This window comes from Ochlerotatus camptorhynchus, unplaced genomic scaffold, assembly GCF_037179485.1.
Source record: "Ochlerotatus camptorhynchus isolate MF236.1 unplaced genomic scaffold, CSIRO-AGI_Acam_v1.1 ptg000015l, whole genome shotgun sequence".
Lineage (NCBI taxonomy): Eukaryota > Metazoa > Arthropoda > Insecta > Diptera > Culicidae > Ochlerotatus > Ochlerotatus camptorhynchus.
In genome coordinates this window covers 3,162,688-3,186,731 of record NW_027040507.1, presented here as the reverse complement: position 1 = coordinate 3,186,731, position 24,044 = coordinate 3,162,688, and the positions used below count along the sequence as shown (strand labels likewise).

Below are 24,044 nucleotides of genomic sequence, written 5' to 3'. Positions count from 1 at the left end.
CGATCTGGGTAGCTTCTACTCAAATTTGGGCAGTTTTGAAATAGCGTGTAGGTAACTCAAAGACTGAGTAAAATTTTCCTCGATTTTCCAGGAAAAACTTTTCAAATATGATGAAAAGCGAAAGAGATTTCACTCAGTCTATTAGTATACTCATAGACATAGTAAAAATTTCGTCGATTTCCATCATATTCGAGCAGATTTTTGAGGAAAAGCGAGGAAAATTTCACCTAGTCTATGAGTAACCTACGTTTTTGTTATTTGGAGTGAAAATTCACTGAATTTCAAATCGATCTCATTGGCTGTGTGCTTCTGGGGCTCCATCCGATACTTTGTAACAGGGGGAATCCATTCTGGAGCCCCTCCTCATTCCAAACTATTTTACTAGGGGACTACTTTCCGAAGGCTCCAGACTCTAAGGAGACAAACCAGCCGGGCTGAAAGTCTTCAATAATAAAGATAATTAAATTGTCTTTATAGTACAGACCTATAAATTGTAGCAATTTTGAATCGCAAAATGAACCAAATTCAATTGTCGACCGCTATCGTCAGACCACTGTGCGTGAGATGTCGGTGGGACAACCGTCCGTTCCGTTGAAGCGCTCGCTCCCCGTCAGGTCCTGGGTAAAAGGTAAAAGTTCGAATCAAATAAATTTCTTCTTCTCGCACTTCATTTCGGTGTAACAGCAATTTCTTCGCTCCATTGTCTCTTTCAACTGTCGTATGTGTTCCCAGCCCCTGCAGATATAGCTCCAACTGCTGCACCAACACCCCGTGGTTGCATTGGTCATAGAAACCTACACACATCCCGACTGGACCGTAACCCAAACAAGCGTGAGAAAGAGAGCACTCGGGAACCGGGCGAGAACGGCAGAATGCAAACATCATGAAATGTGTCGTCTCACTCGGTTGAGCATTGTGCATTTCCCTGGGATCCAATATGTTCCGATCCATTGTTGCTGCTGATGCTGGAGGGCGTATGTGTGTGTGTGTGTGTACGTATGTGCGGGTGTAAGGAAGTGAAAATTACGAGTTTTGAATTCAAAGTGTAAGTCCAGCCAGCACTACTGCCTGCAGTGTCCATGCAGTGTATTTGTGGGAAAAAGCCAAGAAGGGTGCGAACGTGAACTGACAGAAGGAATTTACATTCGAGATTTATTACATTCAACTGGATTGCAACTAAAATGCCATCGACCGGCAATGGCAGGGAAGACCCGAGTCCCGAGTCCAGAGTTGAAATGCGGGTGGATCCGTTTCCATTGCGATTGCCATGTACCTACCTCTGATAGTCCGCAACCGTGCAGTGGGTTAAAGATAACGATGTCATCTCGGGGGGATTCAATCTTGTTTTTCGATTCGTTACACAAATCCGATGTCCGAGTAATATAGTTTCTTGTAATACTAGAAAGTTTACCAGCTAGTTGCAAGCACAATTTCTGCTTGTCTGAACATTTCAATTAGTTGGAAAATGATCTATGGTTGCAGTTTTGTGAAAGTAGGTCATCTGAGGTAATGTAATGGTTTGTTGATATGACAACCAGATTCATCCTTAATTGCTTGTAGGGATAAAGGGGCTTCTTCATCTGTACTAAGTAAGAAAATGATAAAATCAGTAATGTAATTCCTATATATAATCTACATCATTCGACAGTCGTCAAGCATCCCTATAGGGACAAATTTCAGTTTCTCTTCTCCAGGAAAAGCCTAATGCCACCGTTCGGTCGAGTGATGAGCTCTTGGCAAATTTTCTGCTCCTCCCGTGTGTTTGCCGAACGCACTCGGAATTTCCGCAGAACAGACGATACGACGCTCTTTTCCTCCAGAATGGCAAACTTTTGACCGATACAGTTGCGTGGCCCAGCACTGAACGGAATGTACGCAAACGGATGCCGGTGTTCGGTGTTTTCCGGTAGAAAACGATCCGGGTCGTATTTCTCCGGATCGGGATAAAATCTGTGAACGAATAAATGCGTTTCAAAGAAACATCCATAAACGCCTCTTGGGTCTGAAAAGCTGTGAACATCTGTACGCTCTCACCTTTCATCGCGATGCACGTGGTACGCATGGATACCGATCAATGTTCCGGTTGGGATAAAGTACCCACCCAGGGTGACGTCCTCGCTTAGCTTGCGTCCGAAGAATGACACGGACGGGTAGAGTCGTAGCGTTTCCTTTAGGCACCGTTCCAGCAGTTTCATCTCGCCGAGATCCTTCATCGTGGCCGGCCGGTCTGAGCCGGCGAAAATCGAATCAATTTCCTGATGCACTCTATCCTGCACGTCCGGATGCAGCCCGAGAAGGAACAGAGCCCAGCTCATGCCGGCAGTCGTAGTATCGTGTCCCTGGGATTTGCGAAAAAGAGAAGAAGTCCAGTGCGATAAAAAGACAACAGTCAACAAACACACGTTGATGATGGTGGTTGGAATCACCACATTCATTCGGTGGGTGCTGGGAAAGCGGGGTAAACCGGTTTGATAAACAATTGCCATTTGGAAGAAATCTCAGTTCGATGAACATTCGTGCTGTGCTCTAGAAGATCCCCCCTGAGGAGTGCTCTTTGATGAAGTGTTTTGTTCCGGTCGTGAACACAATACCGATTGTTGTAGACCAGAATCGGTTGGTTTTTAAATGGATATGACTGCTACACTTAGTGCACACCATGCTGTTTGAAGACAAAAATTGATGCAGGATTTAAGTGCAAATGCTTTTTCTATTTTATTGTAAATATACCTAATAGGCCCGTGCGTACAGCTGTCTCTTATTTTTTTTTTTTTGAAAAATGGATATAAATCGTTTCAAAAAATAACAGTGATGAAGTAGCTAGCGGTTATAAATATCTTTAATAAATTAATAATAAAAACGATTCAATTAAGCAGTCCATTCATGCGTGCGAACAATTTTTTGATTCACTTCACAGGGCTCGAACAGTTTCAAATCGGTTTTTGATTAGCGTTCAAAAATGTGAACTCATTTGTTAAGAAACTGACTTGGCACAAACAATTTGAAGTTTACATGGAAATTACTATCGAAAAACAATTTTTTTTATCATTGCCTTCTTGCCATTTTCCATATTGCAAAAAATCTACAGCTATTATTATGGGAAATTTTCTTAGCTACAACTTTGTAGAAGATCGTTTTTCAGCCAAAGGTCAATAGAAATAGTTATTAATTGTTTAAGAGATTGATATTCTTATCGCATGATTAAGGAGCTGTTTTGTGGACAACACTGTATTCTGCAGAGTGACATAGAAGCCATTATTTTTGTACTCTATTTTACGCACCAGAAACACTAGTGTTGCCTGCTAAATAGTTGAGCATAATCACAAGACATATGTGAATTGCATCATTAACAACTTTTGTTTGTTACATTTTATCGCAAAGTGATTTTCGACAAAGTTGTAGCTGAGAAATTTTCCTACAAGCACAGTTATCCATTTTTAAAGCAAAGCGATGTGGTGAATTGTTAGATACATAAAATTGTGCTTCATAGATTTTACATATAAACATCAAATGGTTTGTACCAAGCCAGTTTCTTACTAAATGAGTTCAAATTTTGGGAGGTTTATTAGATCTAAATTTGAAACCGTTTGAGCACTGTGGAGCGAAAATTTAAAATTTTGCATCATACTATTGATCAGCTCTATTTGCTCATATTGGCAATTGATATATAGTTTAGCAATTTTGTTTACAATATGCTGGCATCCTTGAATTGTTTCAAACTTATCAACATTTTTACACCTGTTTTCACCATTTTATGGCAGTGTAAAAAAATGAGACAATTATGTTAAACAAGAATTCAACTGTGATCTTAACATTTTAACCTAGGAGATGAGTACTTAGGGGGTTAGATTTTGATAAGTATTTAATGGGAATGACACTGATGAAGACTGAACATTTCAGTCGAAATATGTATTTAAATATGTAGTCAATCAACCAAGTGCTTAATTTTCCAAAATGGTGTATTCGATATTTTCAACAAATCATTGAACGAAACTACTCATATATTTGAAATGAAGTCCTACAATCTCGTAGGAAACTGGTATTTTAAGGATTAAAAAATATATGTTTTAGACAAATAAAACAATTAAACGTAGAACATAAATTAAAAAAAAAATAAATTAATTTTTCTCAAAAAACATTTATTTGCTCTACACATTCATTTCCAATGCACACAGTATTTCTATGATGCTAAGGTTAAAAATTTCACTTAAAGGTGATGTTCTACAATGTTGGTCAATTTTACAATGCCCATTGTGTCTATTTCGGATTTTTTATTTATTTAAGAAATGCTTTCAAATAATCATAAGCTGTAATATCTTATAAATGTATTGACGTAGGACTACGTCTTTGATTTCTATATGGGGGTACACTTTGTGAAAACCAAAAATGGAACATGTAACAAATTAAGAAAGATTTTGAACGTTAATAACTCAGCTGCCCCTTTTCCAATTTCAATAATTTTATCACCAATCGATCAGAAATATGGCTACGCATCGATAACAATGCTTCCAATGTTGATTTTCAACAAGAAACTATTGAAAAACTGGTAAATGTCCAGCGTTGTCCAACAGCGTCGAATTAACTAACAAATCCACCACTTACCTACACTGACAGTCGTCAGAGAGTAGTAAGTAGACGAAACAAGTCGAAGTGGCATTCGCCTCCGATCTTCGGGCGCGTGCGAATAGGGAGGATGGAATTGCGTAATATTTTGCACACTCATCGCCATACTCAGAACCACACGCTCCCAACGACCACACCACTGTGTGGTGGTGTTCGATCGTCGAAATTAGTAGCAGCAGTAGCAGCAGTAGCAGTGCTTTCGACGTGTGGCGTTGAAATTTGTTCTCCAGTAACAACGAAAGGCTGCCTGCAAGCAGCGAGCTGCAGATCCCACATAAGCAACCATCAAAGGAGGGAGAAGCTGCACTGCTATGCTATGGATCGGAATCAGTAGCTCTTCGTGAGTCGCTGCGGGTCACCCAAGTAGCATTTCTTGTTTTATTGCACTCTATTAGTGGTTATTGAGATCAATTTCATAAAACCGCCAATAAAATTAATAGCTCCAGCCCAACCTTTTGATAACCGCTATATTTAAGATCGTTATACAGCTTAGTGGACCACTCTTGATAAGGTTTATAAAGCATGTTTGATAATCACAATAAAGCTGTCTTAAAACCTTTTGTCAGGAAGCCTCATACTCTACAAAAGGTTCTCATAGCCTCTATAAGAGTAATATTGTATCCAAGCAGTTTTATTACGCCTTTGGTGAAAATCAGTTATAAAGCCAATTTAATTTTTATTGGCTTCAAAGCAACCGCCATAAATTATCTTGTTGTTGTTCTGTTCTGCTGAAACTTTTTTTTTCCAAATGGAAATCTTTAGCGGTAAAAATAGGTTTGAGTGCTGGTGTCAAGATCACCATGCTATCAAATTTTTGTTCCATGGCGACATTAGTGAAAATTTTAAAGAAAATATATTACTTTTTAGAAGTTCCAAAACATATGCGCTTGAAATGTTTGAAATGTTATCGTGTTTATTGAGATAATATGAGCGTTAAATAAATGCGCCTCCAAAATAATTCAAGTTGACAAAAAAGATTGTTTCAGAAATCAAATGAATTTGATGGAATCACCTTAATTTTACAGAAAATAGATCTCAATACATAAATTCATACACTGGAAATCATTTCGGATCTCTTATTTAGCCATTATTTTATTGAAATTTCTTGGATTTTATTCCAAGGCTAATGGCATTTTCATAATGACAATATGGCGACAGAGGACAGCAGGCAAGAAAAACACCAAGCGCAATTTCTTAAAATGTCTAATGCTTACATTGCACACTGGGTCAGGAATGCAACCTAGCGGATCAAAATTAATAACTCCGAAACGAAGCATTTCCGCGACTTGGTGTCTTCGGCAAAATTTCTCGTCATAATAAGGACCATCTATTGACATAAACAAATAGTTCAAAACTCTTCCGCAAAGATGGTGCCACAATCTAACTTCTTTCTCTGACGTTTTGGAGACTTGATGTCTTGGGCAAAGTTGTTTATCTTGACAAAATGAACAGCTCTTTCAAAGACGTTAAATTTCCACTGTCTACTGGTTCCAAGTTATATGGAGTTAAAGAAAAAAATGTTGAAAATATGGTTTATTTTCTGTTTCGGTTTTTTTGCTTACAGCTTTATAATGTTTTATTTTTCTCTTATGCAAATACTTTAAATAGATAGCTTTTGTGAAGAAACATACTGGATTAACCTTCAAATGTCAAAGATATTGTTGAAAAAACGAGAAAAAAAAAAACACAATTTTTGAACATTAATATCTCTCAAAGCGCAAAAAATCGCAACCTGACATTTTCAGCAAAAATTAAGCAATACTCGATAAACAAAATAAAAAAATTGAGAGCTTAAGAAATAGGTTTTTTTAATGCATTGAATTTGTGTTTCGAAGACTTCACGACTTTGTCAAAGTTGGTTTTCTTGATAAAAAAAAAAAACTTTTCTAAATAAGTTAAAACTTCACAGCCTACTTCGAGTTATGTGAAATTACAGAAAAAATGTGAATATAAGTGTTTTAATTTTAAATATATTGTTTAAATGAATATACCTCGAAAACAGTAGGCTGTGAAGTTTTAACGTCTTAAGAAGAGTTGTTTATTTTACCAAGATAAACAATTTTGCCAAAGTCGTCAAGTCTTCAAAACGCCATTTCAATGCTTAAAAAAAGTTATAGAAAAAAATAATGTTCCATTCAAATGAAGAAATCTACAAAACACCAAAATATACCTCTCTCAAATTTTGATATTTTGTTTATCGAGTATTGTTTATTTTTTGCAGAAAATGTCAGGTTGCGATTTTCTGCGCTTTAGAAGATATTAATGTTCAAAAAATGTGTTTTTTTTTTCTCGTTTTTTCAACAATATTTTTGAAATTTGAAGCTTAATCCAGTATGTTTCTTCACAACCTAATGCAATGTTCAGCTTGAATTCATTTTTTTCATTTGAGGGCAAATGTATATTCCTATTCTACGGGTGCAACCGATGAATTTTACAAACATTTAGAAAAGTTTTGAATGGTACATTAACCTTTATGAAAAGTTATGCATGATTTCAACCTTTTTGCCCTAGGACTGTCACCATTTCGACCAAGATTCGTCCGTGTCACCCCACGTATATGCAAGCGAGAACGGAAGAATCATGGAGATTGCTGACGTTTTGCTTACGCACACTACGTCGCGTATACGTATACACGAAATGTTTTCATGCTCATGCTAACAATTTTGTTGATTTTCTTTGCGCTCCGCTTCCGGAAGTACCGGAAAGTTTTGATTCTTTTCTATGTTGTAAAAATAAACCACCTATTTACATTTCTGACAAGTCGCAACTGAATGCTTATAATTGTTTTAAAATAACTGTTTCATGGCCAACTAGTTTTATTGCGCTTACTTATAAAGCAACGAAAGGTTTTATTTTTTGGTTTTATAAGGGCAATTCATATTACTTTTTTGTATACTTCAAAGCAATCATAAAACCTTTCATAAGTGAAAATAGCATAAGCATCAGTTGGTTTTTTAATTAGTTTTATAGGGGTTTTGTAGATAGCTATAAGAATGTTTCATGACTTGCATTGTATATGACCGTGATAAAGCTGTAGGTAGTGGTTGCAGCTGCAATAAAACCTTTATAAATTTTGAATATAGCCAAGCAGCTCTAGATTTGTTACTTGGGATTGCTACTTAATATTTCAAGATGATGGTTCTGGTTACAATACTTATCTCAGTTCTGAGGTACCATGTCGTACCCGTTCACTATTTGACCTCTATTCACCGATCATTTGATCAACATTTTTTTTTAAAGTTCCCAAAATTAGATCTAAACATGCGTTTACCCGACTTATTCACTCGTATGTGATTCCAAGCTGATCATATATAACCATCGGCACTTTTATTTCCCTGATTATAGCCGAAAAAATTACTTTTGTTAACATCCATATGAGCGGTGAATGGTGACCCCACAACGATCAAGGGTTCCCTTCAAAGCTAACTAAAAAAAAAAAAAAAAATTAAAATATGCATTAATACCAATATTTCATAACAAAGGCGAGTGTTTAATCAATATCTAATACCTTAATAACCTAAAAACCATGTTATGCGTTGAATGGCCCGAAAAGATAGACAATTCAAAGAGTTATTATTTCCATTACGACATGAGCGGTGAATGGGACCCCTGGTTACATGTACTAATTTGTCTCGAAGTATATTTTAACAGCATTGTTTTGGATGTTTTATATTTTTTCCACAATCTAATGATAATGAGCTGCAAGCTAGTGCAACTATATACTCAATGTACAATTTTACTGAAGATGTGAATTTGATTTTACTCTAAAGTGAGCGATGGATGGAGCACCACACGGTACCATCAGTTGAGAAAATTACTTTCCCTTTTCGGACACTGCTTTCCTATACTGTCCATAATCCAATATCAGTCCCATATGGGAAAATGAGGCATTGAGAATTACAGTTTAAGTTAGAAAGTTCAATTATGTCAAGTTTAAATCAGTTGCAACGCATGATTTGTTATATCAGCGACAAATGTGGCCATCATTTCAAAAGGTCCTATCTGCATTGATCGATTATCTTCATAGACTTTCTCTTCCGTTAATAACTCAACTTCAAAAGCATTCCCTGCTGTGTTCAACGTTTCAAGCACAAGAAAGGGGCTGTTCATTAACTACGTAGACAGTTTTTTTGGGATTCTTCACCCCCCTCCCCCTGCGTAGACAATTGTCCATACAAAAACTTTAAATTTTGTATGGGCCGTGGATAATTGCCAACCCCCCCCCCCCCCTAAACTGTCTACGTAGTTTATGAACAGCCCCAAAGTATCTTCAGCTATCAACCTATGGCGTAGGTGTGGTTATCAAATAAAAAAGTCTATGAAGATAATCGATTAAAGCAAATAGGACCTTTAGAAATGTTAATCGAGAACTGCAACTTGACCTCTGGACGATTTAATTTCAGGATGGGACTGATATGCGGTTACTTTGCTTGATGGGACAAACAGACCAATGATGTTGTTCTCACATTTTCCATGATTAAAGTCCCTAGTTTTATCACGTAATATGAAAGTAGAGGCCTATTGATAGTGGATAACGTTATTATCTTAAAATTGACGAAAATCCATATGGTACTGATATGCGATTATAAGTAGCACACCAAGTACATTTGCTTATCATGCAGTGCCATGCTGAAGGCGGAGGGTTCCCCATTCAGTCGGATAAATTAATTCGACTTCCTTGGGCATAGTATAGGGAAAAAAATTAAACACTCAGAAATGTGGAAGTGATAAAAGAAAACTAAAACTAGTGCAGGCACATAGCTCCAGTTGAGACATAATAAGTTACAACAATGTGATAGTCACCCCAGAACAATTAGTGGACGGTTCCAAATCATACATATTTAATATTTAGGGCAACCGGTAGTGCACTTACCTCAAACATGAACGTGTCGACCTCTTCGCGCACGTCGTCATCCGTAAGTTGATTATGTTTTTCATTTCCCCCCAGCAGCAGGTCCAGGAATGCCAGCCGCTTTTTCGTACCGAAGTAAAAATCGTCTCCGGTTTCGCCTGTCACCACCGTGGACGAGCTCCCACCGTTGCCTTGGTTTCCCTTTTGCAGTGCTTCCTTTCGATCGCGGATGACCTGGATATTCCACCGGTGGTGCGGAAAGAGAAATCAAAGTTGAGAGAACGAAGGATAAAGTGAACGGGATACATTTCGTTGTGCCAGAGGCTTTGGCTCTCAGGGCACGGATATCGGGAACGGGGGAGCTTGGGTAGAAGTAATGACACGGTTCAATTGATTTCGATTTGCAGGAAGGTTAGCAGGATTTCGTGCTTTACGAACGATGTAAAATCGATTTGCTAAACTAGCGTTCTCGTGTCGACTCTTTTTAGTTGCATCGGCGACTCACGGCACGGTCATGGGTGAGGTGACCGGATTCACGGATGACTGGTGCACAGGTTTCCAGTCATGTGTGCAAAGTGATGTTTTTCCCCTTTTTGGTTTTGTATTCTTTGAGGCTTCGAATCGTGTCTAGCAAGCGTTTACCTTCTTTGTATATCCATGGACAATTCCCAGAGCTTTCTTGTGCTGGCGTCCATCCTCGGTGCGATTGTAAATAAAGTTGGGATGCAGCCATGGTCTTATTGAACGATCCACAAATAGCGTGCTCAATCTGAAAGATGTGATACAGTTAAAAGATTACAAAATTCGCAACCAAGTCTGTAACCCATTACTTACGCATAGATGGCCTGTACATACTGGTTATCCCCACCTGCTTGAGCATTAACTTTGACCCCCATGGCAGTTTCTATCAAAAGAGAAGGGAAAATCGTTAGAATATAGTTTGCTGCTATAACAAGCTCTAGCTCCAATGGATCGAAAAATTGCACCGAAGCTCATGTTCGTTCCAGACGAACTGGTGTTCAAACATTTTCACGTTATTGACTTTCGGACAGCTAACAAACGTTCCAAATGCGATGTTGCTGTTACCTTAGCATTAGCTCTCATTTATCAGCGGCAACAAGCGTCTTCTATGTATCAACAACAGCCATGTTCTGCTCTCACTTACCGCAGATGATGTCCAGTGCAGCTTTGGTTATGAACGGGCAGATATCCACCGGTTTGCCGGTGTTGGCGTACGAATCTAAATGTTCCGTCAGAATGGCTCCTTGCTCGGCAAACACATCGCAAAACCCGTCCAGAATATTGAAATGGAACGTCGGTGTTATAAGCTTGCGATGCTGGAACCAGCGGTCACCTGTTGATGGGGTGGCAAATGTGGTGATTAGGGTTGAAGGCACTTATGGCTGCTAGGTATGTTGTTTTGAATAAATGATGCCGGTTGAGACGAAATTAACTGGAAGTCAAAAATACTGAAATGCGCTTACCTTTGGACGTGAGCAGTCCCTCGCCGAGCCACTCGTACAGAAATTCATACCCGTGGGACTTCTCCATGTGCTTGCTGGCGCCAATTATCGTTTCAACGTACTCCGGCTTGCTAATTCGAACCTCCGGCCGCAATCCGGTCCAGATGCGGTGGATTTCCGGATAGCGACGAGTGCGTTCGTCTATCACGTAGAAGAGCTCTGGAAGTGCGGATCAAAGCGATGCGATTTTAGTGGACGGTGGAGCTCCATTGTATGACTATTTAAGGTATTGAGAAATTTAACCGAGTGCGTCCTAGACATTTTAATTAGTGTTAAAGTGATCTTTGAGATAGTGATGGATATTTTTGGTAGCTATTGAAAATTTAGTCGATTGCTGAATTTATGTATGGGCCCAAATTAGGGGCATTTAGGCTGACATTACATCCATTTCCCCTACCTTACAAATCTACACAAATTTTGAGAATGGGATTCTTCTAGCGAATTCGTTTCTTATTCTGTTCCAACCTGAATGGGGTATCAAGCTTGGGTCTGCTAGTTTTCTGACAAACGTCAGTTTGATAGTTTGTTTTTAAAGCCTACCGCAGGTTGAGGTTCGCACTGACAACAAGTTCGCTTTAAAACTGGTTCCAACCCCGATAATAAACGAATTTGCTATTAGTTGAATACACGATGAGAGCTAGAGAAGAGTGAAATTTAAAGGTCTATTAATTAATTCATCTTAAGTGAAGGTGAACATTTCGTTTCTCAAAGATGATGATTTCAGGGGGACAAGTTTGTCAATTTTTTTTTACTGTTGCGCCGGTTTTTACGCTGTTTGCGCCACTAAGTTGAAATTTACACGATACATTTTTAACAACTTTTCTAAAACAATACAACTTTTCGAGCTTATTCCAATAATATTATCCGTTTAGGGTCATAGAGCCATTTACGTATTATCGTCAATCTAAGAAGCGTCCGCACTACTATTAGCAATTTCTCAGCGTCACGCACACATCTCGAGCAAAGTCCAGCACCAAAATGACAGCAAATTGCAATCTAGTTTTAATATCAACATCAAAGTGAAATCATAATTTGATTTCAGTTTACGCAATTGACAAGTTTGATACCAAATTTTGTTATCATTTTGCTGTACATTTGCTCTTCAAAAATATGTTGTTCCGGGTTTGTTTTCATTGCCTTAGCATAACATCAAATTGAATACTTGTTTTGTTATCAACAGGAAAAATTGATATTAAATTGAGTTTTAAGTTTTCTCTCACTGATAGCAGAAATTGTTTGTCTCAGGAAGATTTTTTGACGTAGAACTACGTCTTTGTGGACTATACTGGGGTGCAAATCGAGAAATATGTGTGGTGAAATAGTGGTAGGTAATTTTGTCATTTATAGATGAAATTAAAATCCAAATGCGCCAATCGATAGGATATTACATTACGAATCTGTTAAATAAAATACTTTTCAAATTTTCTATAAAAAAAACTTTTGAAAAATGTACAAATGATAATTTTATCACTGTTTTAATGAAATAAACGTTTTTCCCAAACCCAGTCGTCATAGACTAGTACCACTTGGTTGCACATAGTTCTGCTTGAACCTGTAAAGATATAAAACAGCGCTGTTGTCGTGCCACTGCTTACAATCCGTTTGACAACCCACAATGAGCGCGTTGCGGCAAAAGTGGCATTGCACTAAAACTCGTTTTTTTTTTCAACATTTTGGAAAAACACGCGGTTGAGCGGCAACCTAAGAAGTGCTCAATGTTTTCAGATGTATTTTTTTTTAAATTTTGAATTAACGAGACACTTCAAGACGTGAACCAAATATCTATCCAAGGCCGCATCCGGACATGTTCGGGGTACCCCCGAGGAAGTGATCAGTTTCTTCTTGTAACACCCTCATGCGACGCATCAAACTACATCAGAATTCAAAAACATGTCCATTTTTGTTCACATTAAGTACTGAAGACCACGTTGGCCAGATCCGGACAGGTTCCGGACACCCCCGGAGAAGTGAAACTTGGACCCAAATCCTCATGTGACACATCAAACTACATGAGAATTCAAAAATAAGAACATTTGTGGCCATATTAAATACTGAGGACCATTCTGACATGTTCCGGGTGCTTTCGGGGAGTTTCATAAATTTCCCGAAATTTTCCTGAAGTCAATGAAGCTTCTCTGGAGTTTTCAGAAATTTCCTGAAATTCTCTTCAAACCTACTCTGAAGGTCTCATCAGAACTACTCTGAAACTTTCCACAGAACTACTCTGAAGTTCTCCTCAGAACTACTTTCATTTTCTCCTCAGAACTACTCTGAAGCTCTCTTCAGAATTACTTTGAACTTCTCCTCATAATTACTCTGAAATGCTCTTTTGAACTATTCTGAAGATCTCCTCAGAACTAAGTTCTCGTCAGAACTACTCAGAAGTTCTCCTAAAACTACTCTGAAGTTCTCCCAAAACTACTCTAGATCTTCGATGAAGTTTTCAACATTTTTTCTAAAATGTACGAAGTTGTCTGAATATTCTCTTGAAGAACTTTGAACTTTCCCGATATTCGAAGATATCGTTAGTCACAAAGTTTTTTAATCTTCTCAATATATTAGAGTTCTCTGGACTTCCCTAAAATTCATGGAACATTCCTTAAGCTCTCGCAGTTTTCCTAATATTCATAATTCTTCTGCGAAGCCCTAATGAAAAACACCATTGAGGAATAAAACCCCAAATGATAGAACTATTCCACAAATGGTCTGCATGATGCCCGGAACACGTTGGTAAGCAAAATAACCATAAAAATTTTATCAGGAAAATCTCGATATTTCCCTTAAATTTTTTGAAGTTAATGCAAATTCTGAGACGATCACTGAGCTTTGGAGAATTTCAAAGCCCCTTGGATATTTTTACAAGATTGATCAATTATTCAGAAGACCTTCTACTGGTAAACTATTCAATCAGATAATCTCTCACATATTTCTTCATTTTGTCAGCTGAATCAGAGATAACCGTATGACTTCATGACGATTAGCTAGTTTAAAGATCTTCAATTGATTGAAAGTGAAAGAAACGAAATAATGTATACAATTTCCGATAAACGTGTACTTTTCAAAGATATCACACAGCTCCATGATTGATATGACGAAAAAGCTATTAATACAAGCGGTCTGATTATGCGCTGTATTATGGTGTTTTACGTGTTTTTCTCAATCCGAAATTAGTTGCCTAAGCTCAAAACTGCAATCACAATTATCACGTTTCCGTGGTTTGTTTACGTAAAAAATGCAGCGGAAGAGGAAAAATAAATAGATTTTGTGCGCATGCATTGTGGGTAGGAATGCGGCAAAGTGGCAGCGGTACAACCATAAAGGTAACTCTAAGACCAGAAGGTCCTAAAGAAATCAATTAATCATTTTGTCAAGCTTCTGCATTCATGTTCCATCAGATGTCACTGCTGCTGTTTGCGGGAACATCTATCGGAAACTACACACAATCTGTTTTCCTATAATTGTTCACAGAGGACACTGCAGTGCAAAACATGTCTGGTACCTCTATATGCATTTAGATTAACATCCAAAGTCCCTCCCTTTTTACACATTCTGCACACAAAATAGCTTACCCCTCACAGAATTTCCCACCGAATTTTATGTATGCCCCATAAAGTATCTTTTGCGCAGAATATGTAAAAAAGGAGGGACTTCAAATGTTAAAGCAAATGCATATATAGAGGTACCAGACATGTTTTGTAGTGTCAGGTGCTCTATTTTGTAATCTGTGAAAGGGAAATCACAAATCGAGTGTCAACAAAATACATGGCATGTTGAGAGATTGAGCTCGTGAGAGAGAATTTCTCTCTCAAATTTGAATTTTTTGGCTCTCTGGGGACTGGTAGTAAACCAGGTAAAATTGTATGGGGAAAAATCATTTTTATTTAATTGTAGCTTGTTTAGCATTAATTTCCATGAAAAAACCGAACGACAAAGCCCCTGACTAATTTCTTTAGGTTGTCGTTCACTTTTTTTGACCTGAATATGCACCTAAAGCGAATTATTCCCACTTCTCTCAATTTCTATATGGGGATTTTTATCACTTCCTACCAGCGGAACAACGCCGTCTCTGTGGAAAATGGTAGAACAAAATGATTAATTGGCAATCATCCACGGCCCATACAAATTAAAAAAAATATCGATAGTTGTCTATGCCCCCTTCCCCCCGAGAGAGAGAGAGGGGCTAGAATCCCAAAAAACTGTCGACGTAGTTAATGAGTAGCCCCTAATAAGAAACGCGGAAAAGTTATTTATGCTAAAATTAACGTACTTTTTTGGGAATTGTTTCATCCCACAACATGCATGTCGTTTTTGTGAGGTGCAAATCAACAAAAAAATGTGTGGAGAAATAGTGTAAGTTCCTTTTGCAGTCGATGTTAATGTCGAATTTAGTGCACATTGATAACAGCAAAATAGCTCAACATTGATCAACCCAATGCAATTATGTAGGGAAAACTATGGCAATTCTTAACCATTACATTAAATTTAAACACATTAACTCATGCGTAAGATGACCGGTAGCCCGATTAGGCTAACATGAATTGTCGCAAGTTTTGAACCATAACCGAAACATTGAAATACTTGAAAAATTTAAGATAAAGTACAAGTCAAACATGTATGACATACATCAATTTCCCGTAGTTCTACGTCATACTGCAGTAGTGTCTAGGACACAACCCTTTAATTTTTGTTCTCAATTTTGATATTTTAACCGTTAAAACGACCAAAACGACAGCAACCTGAGTAATTATTATCAGCGAAATCACAACATCAAATTTAGATTTCAATTTGATCTCGCACTTTGCTCGAGATATGACGTGTTTGTTTGCTATCTGCTGTGTTCACTCGGCTGTCGACAAAACAGGCCTCTCTCGATGTGTGCCACGCGATCGTCTGTTTTCTCGGCAGCAACCATAGTGTGGTTCTCTTCATTGTTCTTCATCAGCAGTTCTTTCGGTCGATGCGTCGTCGACTTTGGAAAGCAACCGTTTCGTGATGAGTGCGTGAGTGCTGACCACGTTTTGCGTCCATTGCTGCAATGGAAGCGCTCTGATCTCCGTTGGCGTAACTGCCATACAATGAAACCACTGGAAGTGGCTCCAGTTCTGATGGAGGAGGCTTTTTGAATAGTGGAAGATAAAGTTTTTATTGTGTTGTACCTTTTGACTATAGTTTTAAGATGTATTGTATAGTGACCAAGAATTCTCCGCTCTGTAAAGTTAATTCTTTTGAGCCTTATCAAATGTCTTATAACTAAAGCTGAAGTCTTGTCTTGACGATCATAGTAAGATGACTAGCAACATACTTTGATCGTCATTACAAACTGACAGACTGAAAATGAATGAAACATTTGTGATTTGTTCAATAAAGGGTATTACGATCAAAATTTGGTCGACTTAAACTTGACGCATTTCCTTTAATCTCATTTTGTAGGTGTGTGCGTATAGAATGATGTCTCTATTTTGATTTTGACATCTTTGAAATGATCATCAGTTATCAAAATGACGTCGAAGCAAGAGGAGAAACGCATCCAAATTTTGCACAGGCATCGCGAAAATTCGAACTACTCGACATCCTACGTCAAAGCAGACTTTAAACAGCTCTCTGGTCAGGAATTTTATAAGGCAACCGGAAGGCGTCCGGGACCGTCAATCAGGAAAACTACGTGAACGTCTGGAAAATAGGAAGGGAGCCTGGACTTTCGAATTAACTTCAATCATACCTAACACATCGTAAACAAATAGTCCGCTTTCAAAATAAACTTTCAGAACCAATTTCAGTCACCTCTGGGGTACCCCAGGGTTCTCATTTAGGCCCACTTCTTTTTATTTTGTACATAAACGACATTTCCTACATACTTAAAGAATAAAACTGCTTGTATATGCAGACGACATCAAGCTCTGTATGGAAATAAGTAATTCTAGCGATGCAGAAGAATTCCAGAATGAATTCAATATATTCCACACCTGGTGTGGTAAAAGTTTACTGCAACTGAACGTAAAAAAATGTACCGCAATAGCAATTGAAACACCGCATATTGAAATATCATTAGGCAACCAAATAGTAGAAAAAAGCAAAATTGTAATAGATCTAGTTGTAATCCTAGACTCCAAACTAACTTTTATAGAACATTATAATACTATCATTAGTAAAGCAAACAGAATGCTAGGCTTCATTAAAAGGTTCAGTAATAATTTCGAAAACCCATACACTATTAAGCTATTATATACCACATATGTTAGGCCAATTCTGGAATACTGCCACCTAGTATGGAATCCATACATTTCCATACACGAAGAACGCATAGAATCTGTCCAAAAACAATTCCTTTTATATGCTTTACGTAAATTGAATTGGACTGCATTTCCATTACCATCTTATGAAGCGCGCTGCATCCCAACAAACAATTTGTGCTGATTAAAGGCTGAATAAGCATTTTTTTAGCTGAAGAAGCATATTTTTACCTGAATAAGCTCTTATTCTGCTTGCAATGTTTGTTGGGATGCTCATCAATATACAAACACTTAAGGAGTGCCACCAATTTGCAATTCTTTTCTTCATCAACGACATTATTTCAATGCGCATAGATTCGGCAGAATTTATCGCACAATTAAACTTTTACACACCTTGTCGATATCTTAGAACACGGAATTTATTTTCTGGAAAATCGTACAGAACAAACTATGCATCAGTCTGTTTTTCGACCAAGCTATTGTGTGTTGCGCACATTGTTTATCCGCAGTTAGCTAGCCGTGTGTGGAATCCTGTGGATAGAATCAAGAATGAATGGAGTTGAAGTTAAAAACACCGTCAAATTTAGCTTTGGCGATGGAGCTAGAAAAGCGTCGATGGGCGAAATTATTAATTTCGCGAAGACTCTGGATGCGGATCCTATGCAGGTGGAAGCTATATACAGGGTAGCCGAGGAGAAATCCTTGTTTATTAAATTCAAGGTCGAAGAGGCAATGTGTCACACATTGATGAATAACAGTGAACAATTAACTTTCCGTTATGACGATGGAAAGGCAGTAGAGGTACACATGTTGAATGCGGATGAATACATTCAATATGTCAGAGTGTACGATCTGCCTCCTGAAGTGCCGGACAAAAACCTAGCATTGGTGCTGGGGAAATACGACAAGGTAAAACGTATGGTTAGGGAGAAATTTCCTCCCGAGTTAGGTTTTGATATATACACTGGCATCCGCGGTGTATATATGGATGTTAAGAAGGAAATTCCTATATCACTGCATTTCCTCAACCGTAAAGGAAACGTGTTCTATCCCGGGAACAAGGATGTGTGCTTTGTTTGCAAGATTGGGGGGCACCAGATGAATTCTTGTTCAAAGCGGAAACCTCGCAGGAAGCTCGAAAAACAACAAACGACGGATACGGAAAAACGTGACCCGGACGAAGCCCAAAATGTTAGCAGCGTGGATACCTGTACATCATATGCGGGTGTTTTAGCCGGCGATGCTTCTGCGGATGCTATTGAGGTGTTCGATGAAGAAGTTATGGCAATCGATGAGACGACCCCGGACATGGAAGAAGAACAAGAAGCAGCAAGAGGAAGTCAGCTTGAGACCGAAAGCCATCCATTGTTCTTGATCGCGAAGAAATTGAAAACTGCTATTGAAACACAGAAAAGGGAAGAAAGAAGAAAACTGCGGCCGCGAGAGAAAGTAAACACCAAACAACCGGCTTCTAGGAAAAATGAACTAATTTTATAAACTCTTTTATATAAAATTTATGAAAAACTGTAAGAATCGGCTCCGTAAAGCTAACGCGTTTGAGTTGTAAGGCATATAATAAGTTAATGGATAAAAAAACAAACTATGCAAAAAATAGCCCAATCAATGGAATGATACGCCTATATAATTTGCATTGCGGAACTATTGACATCACTATGTCCAAGCAGCAAATAAAAACTAAGCTAAAACAGAATAGAATTAATACATAGTATGTAAGTAAACATTGTAATAATCATTGTATGTAGTCTACACTGGCTTGACGAAATAAATAAATATATAAATTCAATTCAAAACGACTGCTGCCTCTACTGAAGCAACACGATTGTTCCATGCTGTTTTGACCGGATTTGACATCCTGCCATGGAGTGGTATGCCGCCAACAACGTGCTGGTGGTGCCCAAGGACAAGAACCCTCCCAACACGCCAGAGCTCAGCCCAATCCAAAAATAATGGGCCATTGTCAAGCGGCACCTGAAGAAGACCCAAAAAACGATTGGAAGCGAGAAGCAGTTTAAAGCAAACTGGCGTTCTGCGGCAAACAAAGTGGACACCTCGGGTGTTCAGAATCTGATGGCAGAAGTTAAAAGAAGGACCTAGCAATTCAGATTCAGTCAACCGGAAGCTTAGCTGAATATTTTTTTCTATATTTCATACAAATTGTACTTAAAGGAGAATGGGACCTCCCTTAGCTCAGTCGGTAAAGGCACAGCTACAAAGCAAGACCATGCTGGAGGTGGCTGGGTTCGATTCCCGGTCCGGTCTAGGAATTTTTCGGGTTGGAAAATTTCTCGACTTCCCTGGGCATAGAGTATGATTGTACTTGCCACACAATTATACTAATGCAAAAATGGTAGCAGGCATTGAAAGCTCTCAATTAATAACTGTGGAAGTGCATCTAGAACACTAAGTTGAGAGTACGCAAAAAGCTAATATGCCATACGCAATAACCCAACAAACAATCGTCTATTGAAGAAACGACTTGTTGGCCATTTTATTCAACTGCATGCTTAATAGTACTTGTACTATTTTTAATAATAATTTCTGTTCAGGCTTTGTTCACACAAATCTGGAGAATTTATTCAACCACAACATTGAACTACTGGTGTTGTATAAGGTATGTCAAGAAGCTTTTATTCGACTTATATGAGTTGTAACAGAGTTTATACGATAACATTTTTGATTATTCAGCGTTTATTAGACATCACTGCTTCCTTAAAACCGTGATGCTCTGTTTACGCTTGATTCTCAAGTGAAGTAACGTTAAATTAGACATTATTATACATTTATTAAACGATTATTAAACTGTGGGAAAATTAACCCGAAAATAAGAAGGACGGGGACAGGGGGAAGGGTGTGTTTCTTAAATGTATTGTATTTCATTATTTCTGCCGTGGCTCGCACCACTCAGATATTAGAAAATGTATTATATAATTATACATGTCGTTGTATGGGATTCGAACCATGTACCTTCCGATCACCAGCCGCTTGCCTTGTAATCTGAGCTATCCTAGAATTCATCATATGGGCAACTCAATAATCAATAAAAGCTTGCATGAAAGTAAATACCTATCAGCACTCCCGATCGCAACTCTAGCTCCTTGAAGACCCTGTGGGAATGATACATTCAATCATCGTTGTTTTAAATGAGACCAATGTTGCCTCTTCACATCTCCAAGTCGAAAGAAAGGATGCTCGGCTATATTTCAAACTAGATCAATGCATTCATTATCGTGAGTCATGTGATCGATGATTACTATTTAAATTAATTATGTTCTACACAAATAAAAAAAAGGGCTGAGCTTGGGACTGACCTCACGACCTTCTTATTGAAAAGCGGAAACGATAACCACTATTCTACTTATTTCGCCTTGTTGTAAGACTGAATCAGTGTTGTCGAATAATGAATCTAATACGTCGTTTATAAAGCATTTACAAATCATGTGATTACAACATGGACGCATAGTGGTATAAGAGGTATTATGCTAACTGTATTCACCTTTATTCAGCAATATTGTAAAGTAATGCAATGAAATCTAATAAAGGGGCTGGAGAACATTTATCAGACGTCTAATAAAGCATGTTATTAAATCAATTGAAAACAGTCGAATGAATGTGTCAATGTATGTACAAATTACACTTATTCAGTTTGTTATTAGATCGAACTTCTGGCGTTGAATTGGGAAGACATTTAACAGTTTTACAGCTTTTAATTAGTAAATTAATCAGATTAAATGTGCATCTATCGATCTCAATGAGCTTTTTCAGCACATAATTCGACAACTCTTTTTATTCAGCATTGTTCACTGTTATACAGCATTTATTCAATATATATGCTTATTTGTGACTTTGAATTGTTTGTTGGGTGGTATAAGAGCTATATTGCTGAGTGTATTCACCTTTATACAGCAATATTGTAAAGCAATGCAATGAAATCTAATAATGGAGCTACAAAACATTTTTAAGACGTTTAATAAAGCATTTTATTCAATCAATTGAAAACAGTCGAATTAAAGCGACAATGTATGTGCAAATTACACTTATTCAGTTTGTTATTAGATTAAACTCCTGGTTCTGAATAAGGAAGACAGTCAACGTTTATAAAGCTTTTAATAAGGAAATTAATCATATCAGAACAATCGGCGATCTCAATGAGCTTTTTTCAGCACATAATTCGACATCCTGTTTTATTCAGCATTGTACACTGTTATACAACATTTATTCAATGTGTATGCTTATTTGTGACTTTGAATTGTTTGTTGGGAAGCTTGAAAACCGAGGAAGAAGAAGAAGAAGACTGAGAGGAGAAAAATAATTTGGCTTTTTAAATAAAATATTTAATCGTTAACAAGAGTCGATGTATAATGAATCACCCCAAGAGAAAAACAGTTGAACGCGCATCACGGTTTTCGAAAGATTCCCTTTATTTTCACTTGGCAACAGAGGACTTCTACATCAACTTCAAATGACTTCTAGCGAGAAAAAATAGCGGCTGTAGTAAATCATTATATCAGTGATTTTTTCAAATTATCTTAACAAAAAATAGTAGAAATTCTCATTACTGATCATTAGCAAACGTATCCCATGACAATTCAATGCTCATTGCGTGTTTATGATCATTTCTTCGATTATATTTTATATTTTATTAGAATACCTTTCGTGAACCTTTCATAGCATCGTAATGTTTGTTTACTTTGCACGATAGGTAGCCGGTTTGATAGTTCATTAGGTAGACTTAGCTTCACTCTTGGCGTGACTCATTATACATCGACTCTACCTCAAGCTTATGCAGTGACGATAATTTTCAGCACTAGTTTCAACTGGGTCAATTTGAAAATTTCTGCTCAAATCTCAACACAAAGATCTACTCCAATAATTTTGTGACAAAAATCGTGGAATGGGCCAAGCTAGCTGTCAAATAGTTACCAACAAAGGAATGAAAAAAAATTATTTATAAAAACAATAAGCACGATTTTTTTAAACACATCATTCATAAAGAAAATCTTTTCCCCAGCCAGAACTAGAAATCCTAGAAATCATCGATAAAAGTCATTGTTTACAAAGGCTGTTACGCCCTAATTCCAGCTCTATCTAGAAATGATGGTTTGAGTGCCTTTTCAAACAGGCGAAAAACACGAAAATTGCTTTTTAATATGTTTGTAAAATATGTTAAACATACTAAATAAAAACTACATACACTATCAACGGAAATACCCTTAGCTACAATATGGAACCAATGTTTCTAATTTGGAAAAAGCGCAACGAGTACATTTAATCTTTACATTATACTACAAAGATACAATACGATAATTTTCAGCACTAGTTTCAACTGGATCAAATTGAAAATTTCTGCTCAAATCTCAACACAAAGATCTACTCCAATAACTTTATGACAATAATCGTAGAAAGGGTCCACGATTATTGTCATACCAATAAAGGCATGAAAAAAAAAAATATTTAGAAAAACAATAAGCACGATTTTTTTGAACACATCATTTATAAAAAAAATCATTTCCCCAGATAGAACTTTTAGATGTACCATTGTTCTAAGGAGATTAGAATTGAGTTCCTTGTTCAACACTTTTTGACATCCGTCTTGCCGGGATAGTAACTGATATTTTGGGTGACCTAATAATTGACAGAATACAAATCAATCGTTCACATATGCCGTCTTTCTTATATTGATAGCAGATACTGACAAATCTTAGATAAGATCATGCCTCTGTCACCCAGTCACCTACTGTCACCCACTTTACAGATTACAATGAACCATTGTATTTGCAGGACTTGAGTCACTGAAGATTATAAATTACTTGTAATCCATTTAAAGACATGTAGATTTATAACCGGACTCATTCAGTAGGTGGTTTCCACACTGTCTGGAATACCTAATTAGTATCACGTGTAGATAATTGCATTATAATGAATCGCTTTCAATATGATCTCTTTTGTCGAACGATGTAATTACTGGGCCTAAAATAGATCTCACCGATATCGTGAGCTATTTTTGAACCAAATCACTCAACGTTCCTCGCTGGTTTTCTTCAACGGCACTGTGGCTTCGTTTGCCGAGCTCCAACCGGTCTGCGAAAGTTTTACGCAACAGTAAATCACCAATAATAATTTGCAGGGTTGCCTTTCTCCACTCACCGTAGTGCTTCTTCCCGAAGAATGTATACGTTGTTCCAATGAATGGGTACGCTTTGGGTCCGGGTATTTTATCGATGATCTGCCCTAGGCGAGCCCGCTTGACCCACCATCGTAGAAATGGGACAAAAATGAAGAATATCAACAGTCCATAGATAAACGTCGTGAGTTCTGACATTTCGAAGGATTGATATGACACCGTGCACACACTTCAGAAACCGCGAGAACTTGTTTCAACCGCTCTGCTAGCACGTCGAGGGTATACTAACAATCTAACCTACTTGGATTACCGCAGATAGGTACAGTGACTTGTTTTTTTTTTACTTTATTGTTTTACTATCTGGGCAAAGTGTGCTACTACGTTTGAATACAGCCACCGACTGACTGAGACACACACGCTCTTTTCGAGTGGGCTAAGCTACTTCTCTCGATTGTACTGGAGAAAAACAAGCTAGGTGAGCCCCTGTAAGATGCGGTACCTTGGGTTTATCTCAACGCGATGACTTGCGGCTGGTTAGTAATGGACGTGTGATATAAACTGAGATAAGCGGCACCGGTGGTGTAGTGGTAAACTTGATTACCTCTCACCACAGCAGGCCTGGGTTCAATCCCAGTCGGTGCCGCCGGGAACATCTCCGTTGGCCGTTGGTCCCCGGT

At 37.8% G+C, this 24,044-nt stretch overlaps 1 protein-coding gene across 1 annotated transcript; it reads right to left on the bottom strand.

Moving 5' to 3' along the window:
- Positions 1–1,585: 1,585 nt before the first annotated feature.
- LOC135702009 (cytochrome P450 4C1-like) lies at positions 1,586–23,776 on the bottom strand. Its single transcript, XM_065222959.1, has 8 exons — positions 23,391–23,776; positions 10,957–11,154; positions 10,638–10,826; positions 10,307–10,376; positions 10,115–10,241; positions 9,494–9,706; positions 2,035–2,339; positions 1,586–1,950 (listed from the first exon to the last, which is right to left on the bottom strand). Exons 1-8 carry the CDS (start codon positions 23,563–23,565, stop codon positions 1,677–1,679), a joined length of 1,551 nt encoding a protein of 516 aa, XP_065079031.1. The 5' UTR covers positions 23,566–23,776; the 3' UTR covers positions 1,586–1,676.
- Positions 23,777–24,044: the final 268 nt, after the last annotated feature.